A 16,651-nucleotide genomic window follows, 5' to 3' on the forward strand; every position below is an offset into this window, starting at 1 on the left:
AATTGAAACAAAAGGGGCAAGAGGTGATCATGAAACTTGAAGTTTGCAGAAAAATTAGGGAAAAAATAAACAACTTTAGGGTTTAGAGGGGATAGTAATAGGATAACCCACAAGTGGTAATGTGGCATTTAGTAAATTGAAAATATGTTAGGGTAATTAGGTATAGGGTAAGGTGCGGTTAAGTTGGGTCCTCCGATGGGTGTAATAAGATGAGAATTTTGATTAACGCAAGGGACAATATTTTAATTAGAATGACCACTTCACCCCCTTTTGTACCTAGTAAGTGGGTCCACAATATAAATATTTTATTTATTCATGCTAAAGTGAATGGTTATTGTGGGTGGAGTGTTTTTGTTTTGGTTAGTCACTTGACGATCATTGAAGGGTCTACAGGTTAGATTCTAGGTGAACATTTTGAAATGACACTTTTAGACCACTTTGCACTCCACACTCCCTACAAAGAAATTTGTAAATATCCAAAAGTTGAAACCTTATCTTTAAGCTCTTCATTCACTTGTTAAGGTTCATTATAAAAAACTACAAAATTGAACTTACAAATTTAGAAATTTAGATTTCCAAAATTAGCCTAAACGACTACTAAAATTATTCCCCTAACAATCTTCCAAACAAAAGTACACATATCTTATAGAGCCTTCCCAATGATGGTGTACGGTCTCAATACAATGTGGATGATGTCCTTCATTTTATGTCACATCACTAAAAGGCATGTAAAATTCCCCTAGTTAGAGTCCATTCATATAAATGTATGATGTAAGTGGAGGAGTTAAATTTAGGATAGGTGATGAAATATAACCCACTCTAACAACTAATCCCTAGATGTACAAGGGATGCAAACAAATAATGATTCAGAAAAGGTGAGGGTGGGAGACCACAACAATCATTTCTACGCCCACTTCTCCGAAGGTCAATTGCAGTAAAACTAAAGTAACAAGTAAACGACAAAACCCATCAAACCTAAAAGCACGTCTCCAAGAAAGTGGGACCCATTGAGGCGGCTGACGTGTCAATCCGGCGGCCCGGCAGAGGTGGCAGAAGTAGGTCCCACACAGCCATTGAAAAGGACGGACGATATACACGTCAGCACGCGTCCTTCTCCGCCGCAGTCATCTCAGGCGGCGTCAGATTCCAAGTTCCCGGCTCCTAATTTACACGGCACAATTCCACCACTTTGACGCCCCACTGCGAAACGGCCTCCAACGTTAAATAAACACTGAGATGCAGTCCCACACAAACTAACAAAGATCCTCTGTTTTATCGAATGAACCTGTTAATGACGGAGTATACGGAAAAGAGGAAGTCCTACACAAAAAACCTGTGCCGTAAAGCAAAATCCCTTCGTTCTTTTTCTCGAAAAGCCTTACTTCAACAAAGCGACAGCAACCCACATGATGAAACCCATGATTTTAACAACAATTGTTCTTGCATCTGGAGAAACATCACCATGAAGCTTCTCCTCCACAACTACTCTTTCAAGAGCTTGTTCTCTAGACGTGCTAAATATAATGAAGATTCTTCTTCTACCTCTTCTTCGTACATGGAGCTCAAGGACAAAGCTGAAGCCATGGCTTCAGCTGATGAAATCCCAATTCCAATGCATGCAGTTCCTCCTCGTCTCTGGAAGCCTTCATGGAGGTGTTTTACATTTGATGAAGTTTGTGGTGCCACCAACAATTTTCATGCTGGTATGTGCCTAATACTGGTTCCAGTTTAAATTGTGTTTATATGCCCAAAAAGGGAAAAGCTCATGGAGATTTGCTTGAGCATCCTGGAGTAATATGGGTTCGAAGCTCAAGATGTTATTGACGTATGTACATGTCTGTGACAGAATCCAATGAGCTTGTATGTGTACATAGTTTTCTGTTAACGGCATATGCTTGGTATAAGTAGTATATTAAGGACCAATGTTTATAAGATTATGTGTGTTGCGGAGAACCCAATGCATTTGGGTGACTGCTGTCTATGGACGAGTACCATTGTCCGAAAGTATGCTTTCCCCTACCATAATAGCATATTTGGGTTTTTGGATTAGGCTAAGGATTCATGAGGTTATCCATGTCTGAAAATGCATATCACAAAATCAAGTCTGTAAAACTGTACTTCTGTGTTTACGTTTGTATATATTCTCTGTTGTTATATGCACATATTTGGGTATTTTGGAGTGAATAAGGATTGAGTATCATGCGATTACATGTGGGCATGCCTCTTCCATAGCTAATGTGGATATATCTATCTATTAAAGGTATGTGTGTGCACTCGTGCGTCGGTATCCTTTCTGTTTAACAGGGTATGCCTGACCATTTTTGAAGTATAAATGGGTTTTAAAAGTATGATGCCATTAATGTGAATATGTGTCTATTGCAAACCTAACATGTTTGTATACATGCCAGGCGTCCTTTCTAGTTATCAGCACAGGCTTCAACACTTTGGAGTAGATAGATAGTAGGCTTAACTATCATGAGATAATATTTGTGAGTATATGTCTGTCATAGAACCTGATGCGCGTTGTGTATTTATCTGAATAGATATATGCTTGGCCAGATGGATTAGATGTAAGATCAAACACAACAGTCTTTTGCGTGTATATACCTGTCTCAGAGAACCCAATGCTTATGAGTGGCTACCCATAAACTAGTGCCTTTCTCTGATAGTATGCTTTTTCCTACCATGGTTGTATCATGTATGGCTTGCATTTTGAAGTAAATGTAACTTCAACCATTTAAAACTCATGAGATTATCTACACATGTATATGCCTGTGATAGAACCTCATCCTTATGGATGGCTGCTAGTTATGAACAAGTACCATTGTGAAAAACTCATAATATAATGGTTGAGATTTCTGCAATACATATAGATTCAATATTCATGAGGACATCTGGCTATCTAGATGTGCACCATTGGAAGTCCTGTTTTGTGATATAGCAGCAAAGTACCCTTATGAATTACATTTTGAAGTTCACCATGTCTAGTCAGGGGTCCATGACTCATAAATGTGACAGGATACACATGTCTGGGCATGTATCCTTTCTAGTCATCAGTGTTTGCTTGGTCATTCTGGAATAGGCATTGGTTTAGTACATCAGGTTATCAATGTGTACGTATGTTTATGTATGTTATTGTCATCAAACCCAATGCTTATGTGTGGCTTGTGGCTATGGACATCTACCATTGTTACTAATTTGAAGCGTGCCTTCTCTCTTGGTAGTGAGTAGGCTCCTATATGAGGCATTTTACCACAACTAGCCTCAGGTCAAAAAATATTGTGCGCTAGAATCCTGGAACCCAATGCCAGTGGGTGGCTGTGAGGTATATGTAAAGGACCATGGCCATTGAGAATCAGATTTGTGGTGTGGCATTAAACTACACTGCTGAATGTTTTAGTTATTCGATCTTTAGCAAGTCTAATAGCAACTCTTCAACCTGATTATGTGAGAGGACATTGTGATCATTTAATGCCTTTCCTTCTTTGTAAAGCAGCATTGAAATAAAATAAAATTTTAAGCAGATATAGGTTCAAATTTGCATGAAGCATCTATTGGCAGACATTCTTGAGTAGCCATATGTTTTAAACTTGATTATGTTATAGATGCATCTTTATGTTTGTTGTAGAAGCCAATGGCTATAACTGACTCCCATATGAATACAATCATCATTTTGAAGGTAGACTTCTCACATGATAGGGAGGTGCTTTGAAATGGGAGGTGTTAGCTTAATGAGATTCCCAGGTGATGGAGATGGAAACAATTCCTCCCTTTCTAGGCCAGCTGGAGCAAGACACTCCAAACTTTCCAAGACCACACTCAAAACTTTCCGAGACCTGGGCCAAAAAGCTGTTTCTGTAGTAGGAGCCAATGCAAATAGGTGAACATCAATGTATGCAAACTATCACAATTATTAATAATTCTACTGTGTGATGCGCAAGCAGAGTGAACTTTTGAATGTTTTGGTCAGTTGAAGTTTAACATGTCTAGCTTCAGGTATGTGCCATGTAGATAACGTCATATAACCATTTAATGAGTGTTCTTATTTGTAAAGAAGCCCTGTTACAATAGATGATTCATTGATGTAGAAGCAGATGTGCCTTGGGAAAAGGTAGAGGTTCAAACTCTGTAATGTTATATGACAGAACCCATTGCCTCTGGGTGGTTCTGGCAGATAAACATTAACATACACCATTACCTGAAAAAGAGTTCAGTTCATGATAAGAAGGCTTCTAAATGTGAACCAATTAAAGGTTAGGTGTGAAACCAGGTCGACATTGTCCCATTAAGAGTTTGCCAAGACCAAAGATAAGCCTCGTTTCAGAATGCTAGAATTATATGCCGGAGGGTAGCTATGAGTCCACCCAAACTGCCATAACTTTTGAGAATTCTGCTTTGTGACTTGAGAAATAATGTTTGATGAGACTAACCAGATGACCACCGCCCATTGTATTTCACAGATTTCCTTGGATCCTCTGATACATATTTGATAGCCATATCTGTCTCTAAAACATTCTTACTATCAGAACTGAGCTTTTCAGGGTGATAATCCCAACTAGAAGCAGGTAAATGTTCCTAGGATGATTTCAGATTTTTAACTGCAGAGGCATCCAGTGTGCATGTAATTCTCCTTATGGGTACAACCAGTTATCCTTGCGTGTAAAACTGTCCTCCTATGATGGATGATGGCACCATGCCAAATTTGACAGTGTCCCTCTAGATAGTTTAACATTTGGATTTTAGCAAAATCTGTTGAAAATTCTTTACCAGTTGTCTCTATGTCTATTTTACTTTATGATTATGAGTATATGTTTGGTTACTTTGAGTTGTTGAGTAAATGTAATAATATCTAGGAAGTTATCTGTTTGGCTATTTTATATAACACTTTGCTTATGGGTGGCTGCCGCATAAATAATGACCATCATCTAAAAGTAAGCCTTTCTAATGATAGGGATTCTACTCGCACAAGGCATTAACCTAGCAATGTTAGGTATGAAACCAGGCCATTATTGTGGCAATCACTCCTCAATACCACAACACTGCTGCTAGCTGGACTCGAGGCATTTAAGGCTTAAGCCCTACCAAGATCTGTCAAAGGTATAAAATTATTGCATTCAATGACAATGGATAGCCAACATGGCTTGTAAATCACCATAACTATTGAAATTTGAATTTTCTGGTTTTTGACAGTCAATAGCAGGAGAGTGCACGTCTGGATAATTTAGATCCTTGGTGTTTACCAGTGCATAACTAATAATCTAATAAATCCCAATGACTATTTGGTTCTGTGATGGTGAGCTTCAGGGCTCCACTGATAACCCACAGTTATTAGGGTTTTCCAAATCACATCTCAGCTTCAGGGATCTTGTCACCAGGGATAGATCATTTATTATAGACCAGGAAGTTGTGGTGAACAATAGATTACACCTAATCATGGAAGGGATTCCGTGTCATTCAAATAGGAAAAGCTTATAATGCCCAAGTCTGTGTACCTAGCACGTCTGGATAATTTAGATCTTTGGTGTTTAACAGTGCATAACCAATGACTATCTGGTTCTGTGATAGTGAGCTTCAGGGCTCCACTTATAAACCACACATGCAAAACCCACAGTTATTAGGGTGTTTCAAATCAGATCTCAGCTTCAGGGATCTTGTCACCAGGGATAGATCATTTATTATAGACCAGGAAGTTGTGGTGAACAATAGATTACACCTAATCATGGAAGGGATTCCGTGTCATTCAAATAGGAAAAGCTTATAATGTCCAAGTCTGTGTACCTAGCACGTCTGGATAATTTAGATCCTTGGTGTTTACCAGTGCATAACCAATGACTATTTGGTTCTGTGATAGTGAGCTTCAGGGCTTCGCTTATAATCCACACATGCATAACCCACAGTTATTAGGGTGTTCCAAATCAGATCTCGGCTTCAGGGATCTTGTCACCAGGGATAGATCATTTATTATAGACCAGGAAGTTGTGGTGAACAATAGATTACACCTAATCATGGAAGGGATTCCGTGTCATTCAAATAGGAAAAGCTTATAATGCCCAAATCTGTGTACCTAGCAAGATGGTTGCTAGTTGGACTATGAGAGACGTCCTTATTTGTGGTAATGGTTTTTCTATGGTAGATGTCCAAGTAGAAGCATATTAACCTTAGATTTTTTTGCTCTATAACCATAGAGGCATCCACCCTGAATGTACATGTTTCTCCATGAGCATGTATAGTTATCCTTGGAGAAAAACCAGCTGTACTATGGAGATTTATTTTGACAGCATGTCCAATTGCAATGACATTCTAGACGTCTGGGTGTTTGGGGATCTATAAGGGCTAGTTGAGCGAATTTTGTCACCTTCATGTAAACAATGATCTCTATAGTTATGTTTTAACTTTAGGTGTCTTAACCCTTTTGTTTACATACTATATGGGGGTTAGGAATTCCATCCAGACTGAAACCCTATTAGGCAGTACAAATCTCTGTGGGATTGAACAAATGCATGAAAAGCTTGAAACTTGCAGCATTGATTGGAAGAAATCTGTCATTTTTCTTATTCTTTTAAAAGTCAAATGGCCTGACGAGACAATAATTTTTACCCATCTCCCAAAAAATTTAGCAGGGAAGTATAGGCCAATCCTTTAAGCTATTGATTGTAAAAAATATATAAAGTTCTAAACCACTATCATCTTTATTCTTATTTTGTGAAGAAATTGTAGGAAAGTGACCTATAATACGAAAACTAAATTTTAATTTCTTCAAATAACTGACACCAGTTTTTCTAGAGTGTTTTACTAATTTGTTTGGTTGCTAACTCATCTTCCCTGCCCTTCCTAAATACATGTATGCCTGTGCAATGTCTCTGCTAACTAACTAACCAGCAGGAAAGGTTATTGGAAAAGACCATAAATTTTTTACTTGGATTCTTACTACCGTTGTTGCTTTTGTAGATAATTTGGTGGGCAGAGGTGGATATGCAGAGGTTTATAAAGGAGTCCTACCAGATGGACAGATGATAGCAGTTAAGAGACTAGCAAAGGGAAACACTGATGAACAGAAAGAGAAAGAGTTTCTAACGGAGTTGGGAATCATAGGCCATGTGTGCCATCCCAATGCAACCTCATTAATAGGATGCTGCATTGAGAATGGACTTCATCTTATATTCCATTTCTATGTAAATGGTAGCTTGGCTTCACTTCTTCATGGTAAGTTCCATCGTCTCAAAATAGTTGTAATATCTGGGGCTACTAACTTTCCTTGTTTGACTAGTTGGGGTTTTGTTATTCAGCTAATATATAATCATACAGTGGAGCAGAAGAGATTGATAACAGAAAGTGACAAGTGTTGAATAATAGTTAATTTATTTGTGCATAAATCTAAATTTTACAGTTATTGCTGAACAGAATCCTATTTAGGTTTTCCTGCCAAAAATGAAGGAATTGAAATTTTCCAACAAACATCTTCAATTGTTTTTCACTAAATGTTTTTTTATTGAGCACTTCTTGAGTTTTTTCTCATTTTCAAGGCAACCAATGTAACTTTGGTTTAATTTCCATGGATTTTAGAGAAACAGTGTGATAAAGATCTAAATCTCAAAAATATATTGGAAACAGGCACCAGGACTCCAGTACTGGAATGGTCAATTAGGTACAAGGTAGCAATTGGAACAGCAAGAGGGTTGCATTATCTGCACAAATGCTGCCAGCGACGTATCATACACAGAGACATAAAGGCTTCAAATGTTTTGCTAGGGACAGATTTTGAACCCCAGGTGAGGAAACACATATTCATTGCTGCAATGAAATGGAACTTTGTGGGATTCCTTTAATGTGTAACTTATAAAACTCTTAGCAGCTTCATTTCTCAATCAAAAGATAGTTCTCTGTGTATCTTAGAGTCGTATATGTTTATTGATTTTCACACAATGATTGTTTGGATTTCAATAAGACACTGACAAACATTTCATCTCAGTTCAAAAATATCTCTTTATGAAGAACTTTTGCCTTTTTTGGGTTATTAATCTAATCTGTGGTTGGGCTAGTGCAGATATCAGATTTTGGTATAGCAAAATGGCTTCCAACACAATGGACTCATCATTCTGTCACACCAATTGAAGGAACATTTGGGTGCGCAAATTTTCTTTTTTTCTTGTTTACTGGACTCTTGTGATAAGGTTCTCATAATTGTCAGTCTTTTTTTTAAGCTTTTTATTCAATGTGTTCAAATGTCTTAAACAGGTACTTGGCACCGGAATATTTCCTACATGGCATTGTTGATGAGAAAACTGATGTTTTTGCATTTGGGGTACTTTTGCTTGAGATTATCTCAGGTCGTAGACCTATTGATGCTTCAGAGAAAAATCTGGTGTCTTGGGTGAGTGAAACTATTCATCTAAATAAATTTTTGCCCATCTCTAAGTCCAAGTCTCCCTTTCCTAGCCTAAACCCAAAGAAAACAAGTTCTATTTAACCACTTCATGTTGTAAAGAAGGGCATAAGCTGACTATTTGATGACATGTCTAAGACAAGTTTCTGCTAAGCATTGGCATTGAGAAAACAGGTTTCAAAATGCAAGCATGAATTTTTATCGAAAATTGCTTTTCCTTGACTTGAATTAAAGGAAACATAATTCATATGTTCTTTTATGGACCCCTTAACCATTTTTGTTAAACACACATGAAAAATAGACCAAATGAAATAAACTGATTGCCGAGGAGTATACTAAATATTTATACCAAACTTTGCTATGTTTGCTTCAGGCCAAGCCCCTATTGGAGTCTGGAAACATTCATGAACTTGTAGACCCTCGACTTCGGGGGCAATATGACATTCACCAGATGCAAAGGATGGTATTCACTGCATCATTGTGTATAAGGCATTCAGCAATCTGGCGTCCATCGATGATTGAGGTCTTTGGCTTTTACCTTAACAAATCCAACTTCTTATAAAAACACCTCTTATATTAGCCTAATTTGGTACTTAAATAACTGTAAATCAGTTGATAATATTGCTGCTTGGCTTTTATTTTCAGGTCCTACAGCTATTGATTGAAGGTCAAAATCACGAGACAGCAGATAATTGGAAAATGCCACCCTCCATTATGGATGAAGATGATGATGACTTCTGGGCATTCGATGAATCCGAAAGCGAAACTGATGTAACAGATGAGAGGAGATGACAGGAGGGATATTTCCACAGCATTTTTGACCCTGACAATGGTGTCTTAACCTATTGTCCTCTACTAACTGATGAGAAATGCCTGTGTAACACTAGAGCTTGATATAATCAGTTCAAGGAAAGGAAAGCAAAGGAAAGGAGCGCAGCATTTATAGTCCACTAAACCAGTCATCTGTTTTTTAGGCTTATATGTGGTGACAGTAATATGGGACTACCACATTCTCCTTGAAGAGGCACGTAACTATGCTACAAACAAGGCATTCATACCTTACCCCTCGTAGGTTTTGAACTTGTGACCTCTCTTTCAAAAGAATAGAATGTATTCTAGTTGCAGATTTCTTGAGTGTATCCAAAGCGAAAGGATATTGTATATGTTTTTTATTCTTCTCAATCTAAGAATGTGCATATGGTTGGTATAATACAAAGCATCCATCTAACCATGCTAGTAGTATTTTTTCTCATTTGGTTTCCTATTCTATACACAAGGTTTTAAATTCATTCATGCAACGTCTTTCAAGTTCCGAGTCAATTCTTCCTCTCCTGCAATTCTTAAGAGATCTACTCCTTCCTAACCCACATCATTATTGAGGGCTAGTCTGTAGGAATGTTCAAAGTCCTGCAAGCCATAAACTTTTGATAATGGGCATGATATTGCATTGTAGACTTGCTTCCATGGAAGTCCCAAAGACCTCATATGCCATGAATATGTTTTGAATGTCTCGTTAGTTGTGGATATGTGCAAAGTGCTGCTGGCATTCTCATTAACAAGAATTTTAGCTCCTAACCACACAGGATGCTTGTTGGTTTATTGAGAGCATTTAAATACAAAATATAATTGAATTGTATGATAGATCAGTTATAGTTGGGGTCACTAGCATGAAGACAAATTATCAAATCTTTTGAGTGGCCATATAAAAATCCTCCTTTGACAAATCTGTAATATGAGACACGCCAACATAGGTTTTGATGCATCTGCATACACATTTTTCTTCTCTATTGTTATTAGCTTATTTTGTGGTTAGGCTCTCCTGTATCCACACTATTTTTTGGCCTTACCTTCTTGGCCTATTGAAAGCGTCAATGCATATGAAATATGATTGAATTATCTGACCCTTCAGAAAGATTATCATGGGACATATGAGAAATAGTTGGCTAGCAAACAAAAGTATGTACATTATTCAAATCTTTCGAGTGTCAATAAGAACCGACCTTTGACAAATCTTTCATATGAGAGAACAGATTTTTCTAATCCTTATCAATTTCTTTCGAGGTCAAACTCTCTCGTGCACTCTTCACATGAATTCAAGGCCCTACCGTTTGAAAACCACACATAATTGAATTGCGTGACACTGTAGAAATAGTTGGCTAACTAGCCATAACTATCTTTGACGACATAACAAATTCCCCCATTGACAGCTCAAGATATTTAATGTATGTACAAACTTCTTTTACATTTCATTATTTTTTCATTTTACAGATTCTTCATGTACATGATATTTAGATTAATGCTGGTACGTTTAAACTTGGATCTGCACCATACCTACCCAGGCTTCACATGCATTATTATAAGCAGATGACAGCCATGAGCCTAAGGCCAACATAACTAACAATCAGGGCACACATTATTTCAATAGACATTGACAGTTAGGGAAAGGTTATCAATAATCCCTGTAGTTAACTTGACACCTTAAACCAAATTTCTTAATATTTATGCACAAATTTAATAGTAGTGGCTCAAAAATATCCATTACAAGAATCCAAGTCAGTGACTATTATAATATATTTTAAAAATGGACGTTTGATTATATTTTTTGGTGTGAGCAGGTGTACCCTAGAGCTAAGGAATAAAATGTATATCTTGCACTATTTTTCCCCTTTTCCATTTTGTAAATTGTTAGTTACTTTCCCTAAACTTTTATATTCTTCTTTTACGTTTTGTATATGTCAATTGTAAATATATATTTGTAGCATTTAGTTCAATTTATTTGGCACTCAAATAGAATCCGATTGTCAATTGTTTTTAAAGATTTTTTATTTTATTTTGACCAATTTTTTGAAAGATATTTTTCTTAAAAATTGGTAATTGTCTTGTTGGTCTCTATATGTCAATAAGTTTGAATTGGGTGATTGTGAACATGTATTTAAAAATATTTGTAGTCAATTAAAACAATTGTAAAGAGAGGAATATGTCATTTCTGATAGATCTATATATCAAAAAGTTTGAATTATATCATTATAAATAAATAATTAAAGAATCTTATGTAAGAAGAAAAATTTGAAATAAAATGAAAAGATTGATGGGAGTTACAAAACAAATTTAATTGTAAAAATCAATTTAAAATAGCAAATTCTATTTGAATAAAACAAATTAAGATGTGTAATGCCATTTGGCAATCATAACTATTAAGAAACAAAATAGAAAACAAATTTGATGGGAGTTACAAACTTTTTTTAAAAATCAATTTAAAATAGAAAATGTCTTTTGGCATTCAAGAAACTTTTTTCAAAAAAATTAGATAAGTTGTCAAATAAGATTCTCAAATATAAAATAGATAAAAATTAATATTAAATATGCCAAGTGGCATTTTGCTTTTGCAGAATTGATTTTTCAAATTTTTTTATAATTTTTTTTTCTAGATTTTATATTTCTAGAAGTTAGAAAAGTGTATATAGGTGAATTTAGTAAAAAAATAAAATAAGAAATTAGATACCTCTTTTTTAAAAATTATAATTAGGATGTTTCTATATTTTCTTTATATTTTTATATTGGAAATGTCATTATACTTACTTAGAAAAGCAAATATAATAGTATAGAAATAATTTAGTTATATAATGATAACAATTTCTTTCTTTTTATCATTAATCATAGTTAATGAGTTCTTTGAAAGTAATTTGAATACCATGAATGATAAATCCTAGAGAAAAATAATTCAATATGGAATATACGTGTAGTATAGGTTTATCATTAAAAAAAGCGATCATCAAATTTTTGAATTTAATATTAATCTATAATCTATTGTATATATGTATTTTTAAATTTTTTTCAAGTATAATTGTGTTGTGCTTTTTGGCTTAATGTTTCAAATCACAACTTCGCCCTTAATTGAAACTTAAACTCTAACAATAAATGTTCATGTTTCAAATCACAAATTACCTTAGATAAATTGAAAGTTACCCAATAAAATTGAGAATTGGCACTAATACTAAATTAAGTTGAAATCTAAATTTAATTATAACTCCACTTGTAATCTTAATAAAATATTAAACATTATTAGAGGGCATAATGTGTGTGTGTGTGTGTGTGTGTGTGTGTGTGTGTGTGTGTGTGTGTGTGTGAGAGAGAGAGAGAGAGAGAAGGGGGGGAGGGAGAGAGAGTGGGAAGGGGTAAAAGAGAGAGGGATAGAAAGGGAGATAGATATTAGACAACATATCTAGAAAGAAGGAGATAATAGTGAAATAATGGGGGAGAGTGAGAGAGGTGTATTAGAGGGCATAATGAGAGGGGGTAGGTGTGTGTGTGTGATTAGGTGTCATATATAGAGAGGCAAGGAAAGGGGTAGAGGAGGGAGGGAGAGATTGAGAGAGAGTTGGGAAGGGGTAAAAGAGAGGAAGAAAAAGGGAGATAAATATTAGACAACATATGTAGAGAGAGAGAGAGAGAGAGAGAGAGAGAGAGAGAGAGAGTGGCATATCTAGAGAGAGACAAGGGACCCTATTATGTTTTCAGTAGAGAGCTTAGAGAGAGGGTTCGAGAGCGATACGATGGTGAAATGGGGGGGGGGGGGGGGCAGATAGTATTGAAATAATAGGGGAGAGTAAGAGAGGTTTATTTATTAGAGGGCATAATGTGTGTGTGTGTGTGTGTGTGTGTGTGTGTGTGTGTGTGTGTGTGTGTGTGTGTGTGTGTGTGTGTGAGAGAGAGAGAGAGGGGGGCGATTAGGGGTCATCTAGAGAGGCAAGGGAAGGGTTAGGGGAGGGAGGGAGAGATTGAGAGAGAATTGGGAAGGGGTAAAAGAGAGAGGGAGAAAAAGGGAGATAGATATTAGACAACATATCTAGAGAGAGAGGGATAATAGTGAAATAATGGGAGAGAGAGAGAGAGAGAGAGAGAGAGGTTTAGTAGAGGGCATAATGTGTGTGTGTGTGTGTGTGAGAGAGAGAGAGAGGGAGAGAGAGATAGAGAGAGAGCTTAGAGATAGGGTCAGAGAGAGTGATCATGATGGTGAAATAAGGGGGGAGGGGGAGAGAGAGGGGGAGGGAGGGAGGGAGGGAGTGAGGGAGTGAGAAAGAGAGGGAAGGGGAGGGAGAGAGAGATTGAGAGAGGGCGGGGGGAAGGGGTAGGGGAGGGAGAGAGAGATTGAGAGAGAGTGGGGAAGGGGTAAAAGAGAGAGGGATACAAAGGGAGATAGATATTAGATAAAATATCTAGAGAGAAAGGGACATAATAGTGAAATAATGGGGGAGAGTGAGAGAGGTTTATTAGAGGGCATAACGAACGAGAGAGAGAGAGAGAGAGAGAGAGAGGGGGGGGGGGGGGGGGGGGTGATTAGGTGCCATATATAGAGAGAGGCAAGGAAAGGGGTAGGGGAGGGAGGGAGAGATTGAGAGAGAGTTGGGAAGGGGTAAAAGAGAGAGGAAGAATAAGGGAGATAAATATTAGACAACATATCTAGAAAGAAAGGCATAAGAGTGAAATAATGAAGAGAGAGAGAGAGAGAGAGAGAGAGAGAGAGAGAGAGAGAGAGAGAGAGAGAGAGAGAGAGAGAGAGGCATATCTAGAGAGAGACAAGGGACCCTATTATGTTTTCAATAGAGAGAGGGTTACAGAGCGATACAATGGTGAAATAAGGGGGGAGGGAGAGAGGGAGAGAGAGAGAGAGAGAGAGATGAGAAAGCATATATATAGAGAGAGGGATAATAGTGAAATAATAGGGGAGAGTAAGAGAGGTTTATTAGAGGGCATAATGTGTGTGTCTGTGTGTGTGAGAGAGAGAGAGAGAGGGCGGGGGGGGGGGGGGGGGGTGATTAGGGGTCATATATAGAGAGGCAAGGGAAGGGGTAGGGGAGGGAGGGAGAGATTGAGAGAGAATTGGGAAGGGGTAAAAGGGAGAGGGAGAAAAAGGGAGATAGATATCTGACAACATATCTAGAGAGAGAGGGATAATAGTGAAATAATGGGGGAGAGAGAGGTTTATTAAAGGGCATTGTGTGTGTGTGTGTGTGTCAGATATATATATATATATATATATATATATATATATATATATATAGAGAGAGAGAGAGGGTGGGGTGATTAGGTGTCATATATATAGAGGCAAGGAAAGGGGTAGGGGAGGGAGGGAGAGATTGAGAGAGAGTTGGGAAGGGGTAAAAGAGAGAGGAATATAAAGGAAGATAAATATTAGACAACATATCTAGAGAGGGAGGGATAAGAGTGAACTAATGGGAGAGAGAGAGAGAGAGAGAGAGAGAGAGAGGCATATCTAGAGAGATACAAGGGACCCTATTATGTTTTCAATAGAGAGAGCTTGGAGAGAGGGTTAGAGAGTGATACGATGGTGAGATAAGGGGGGGGGGGGGGGGGGGAGAGAGAGAGAGAGAGAGAGAGAGAGAGAGAGAGAGAGAGAGAGATTAGAACACATATTTAGAGAGAGGGATAATAGTGAAATAATAGGGGAGAGTAAGAAAGGTTTATTAGAGGGCATAATGTGTGTGCGTGTTTGTGTGTGTGTGTCTGAGAGAGAGAGAGAGAGAGAGAGAGAGAGAGAGAGAGAGAGAGAGAGAGAGAGAAGGGGGGTGATTAGAGGTCATATATAAAGAGGTGAGCTAAGAGGTGGGGGAGGGAGGGAGAGATTGAGAGAGAATTGGGAAGGGGTAAAAGAGAGAGGGAGAAAAATTGAGATAGATATTAGACAACATATCTAGAGAAAGAAGAATAATGGTGAAATTATGGGGGGGAGAGAGGGGTTTAATAGAGGGCATATCGAGAGAGAGAGAGAGAGAGAGAGAGAGAGAGAGAGAGAGAGAGAGAGAGAGAGAGAGAGAGCTATACGATGGTGAAATAAGGGGGGAGGAAGGGAGGGGGAGAGAGAGAGGGGGGGAGAGAGAGAGAGAGAGTCATATTATGTTTTTGATAGAGGTATAGAGGGAGGCCTAGAGAGAGAAAGAGATGATTAGGGGCAATATCTAGAGAGATAGGCCAGAAATCCTATTATGTTTTTAATAGAAAGAGAACTTAGGGATAGGGGTAGAGAGAGGGTTATTAGAGAGTGTATATATGTATATATATATATATATATATATATATATATATATATATATATATATATATATATATATAGAGAGAGAGAGAGAGAGAGAGAGAGGATTAGGTGGAATATCTAGAGAAAGAGGTAAGGGATCCTTTTATGTTTTCAATAGGGAGTGCTTAGAGATAAGGGTAGAGAGAGGGGAGAGAGTGAGTGAGGAGGTGATTAGGAGGTGTGTGTGTGTGTGTGTGTGTGTGTGTAGAGAGAGAGAGAGAGAGAGAGAGAGAGAGAGGAAATGGATAGGGAAGGGAGGGAGAGATTGAGAGAGAGTGGGGAATGTGTAAGAGAGGAGGAGAGAAAGGAGCATAGATATAGGCAGTATATCGAGAGAGAGAGAGAGAGAGAGAGAGAGAGACTCATAGTATGTTTTTAATAGATAGAGGAAGACTTGGATAGGGGGTAGTGAGAGAGAATGTGATTAGGGGGCATATCTAGAGAGAGAGGCGAGGGGTCCTAATATATTTTTAATAGAAAGAGAACTTAGGGATAGGGGTAGAAAAAGGGTTATTAGGGGTATTGTATAATTGGAGGTAATGGATAGTAGGGGGAGGCAGAGATTGAGAAAGAGATGGGGGAAGGGATAAAAAGGGATAAAAAGAGATGGCGAGAGAGTAGGGGACATTCATATATATATACAGAGAGAGAGAGGGGGGGGGGGGGGGGGGAAGGCGGGGGTGGCGCAAGGGATCCTATTATATTTCTAATAAAAAGAGAACTTAGAGATAGAGGTAGAGAGAGGGTGATGTCAAAGAGAGAGAGAGAGGGAGAGGGGTGGGGTGGATTTTCAATAATATTAGAGGTAGGGGTAGAGAGGGATAGAGAGGGATAGGATGGCGAGATGAGGGAGGGTTGAAAGGGAGAGCAAGTGATTAGAACACATATCTAGAGAGTATATAAAGGGCATGTGTGTGTGTGTGTGTGTGTGTGTGTGTGAGAGAGAGAGAGAGAGAGAGAGAGAGAGGTTCATATTTTTATTTTATTTTAGAGACGGAGACTAATAGTAGGGGATAGACAACTAGAGAGAGAGGGGGGGTTATATTAATATGGTATATTATAATTATAACCCTAACCTAAATAAAATTTAATTATAATTATTTTCAAAAAATAGTAATTGTCACTTTGCTATAAAAATATAATAATTCATATAATAGTTAGGCTAATATTAATAT

At 37.7% G+C, this 16,651-nt stretch overlaps 1 protein-coding gene across 1 annotated transcript; it reads left to right on the top strand.

Annotated features, from left to right (window-relative positions):
• Positions 1 to 1,176: 1,176 nt before the first annotated feature.
• On the top strand, positions 1,177 to 9,599 carry LOC149538104 (putative receptor-like serine/threonine-protein kinase At5g57670). The gene is made up of 7 exons (XM_089799470.1): positions 1,177 to 1,703; positions 6,949 to 7,203; positions 7,612 to 7,769; positions 8,045 to 8,124; positions 8,236 to 8,371; positions 8,757 to 8,906; positions 9,029 to 9,599. The coding sequence occupies exons 1-7, from the start codon at positions 1,280 to 1,282 to the stop codon at positions 9,173 to 9,175; spliced, it is 1,350 nt and encodes a 449-aa protein (XP_089655596.1). The 5' UTR covers positions 1,177 to 1,279; the 3' UTR covers positions 9,176 to 9,599.
• The last annotated feature ends 7,052 nt before the right edge of the window (positions 9,600 to 16,651 follow it).

The sequence above is a fragment of the Cupressus sempervirens genome, chromosome 9, assembly GCF_028749045.1.
Source record: "Cupressus sempervirens isolate cs-2001-9-10 chromosome 9, ASM2874904v1, whole genome shotgun sequence".
Taxonomy (NCBI): Eukaryota; Viridiplantae; Streptophyta; class Pinopsida; order Cupressales; family Cupressaceae; genus Cupressus; species Cupressus sempervirens.

Coding starts and splice junctions, on each gene's coding strand:
- LOC149538104 (XM_089799470.1), top strand. CDS start 1,280: ATGAACCTGTTAATGACGGAGTATACGGAAAAGAGGAAGTCCTACACA. Junction 1,704..6,948: donor CACCAACAATTTTCATGCTG/GTATGTGCCTAA, acceptor TTGCTTTTGTAG/ATAATTTGGTGGGCAGAGGT. Junction 8,125..8,235: donor CCAATTGAAGGAACATTTGG/GTGCGCAAATTT, acceptor TGTCTTAAACAG/GTACTTGGCACCGGAATATT.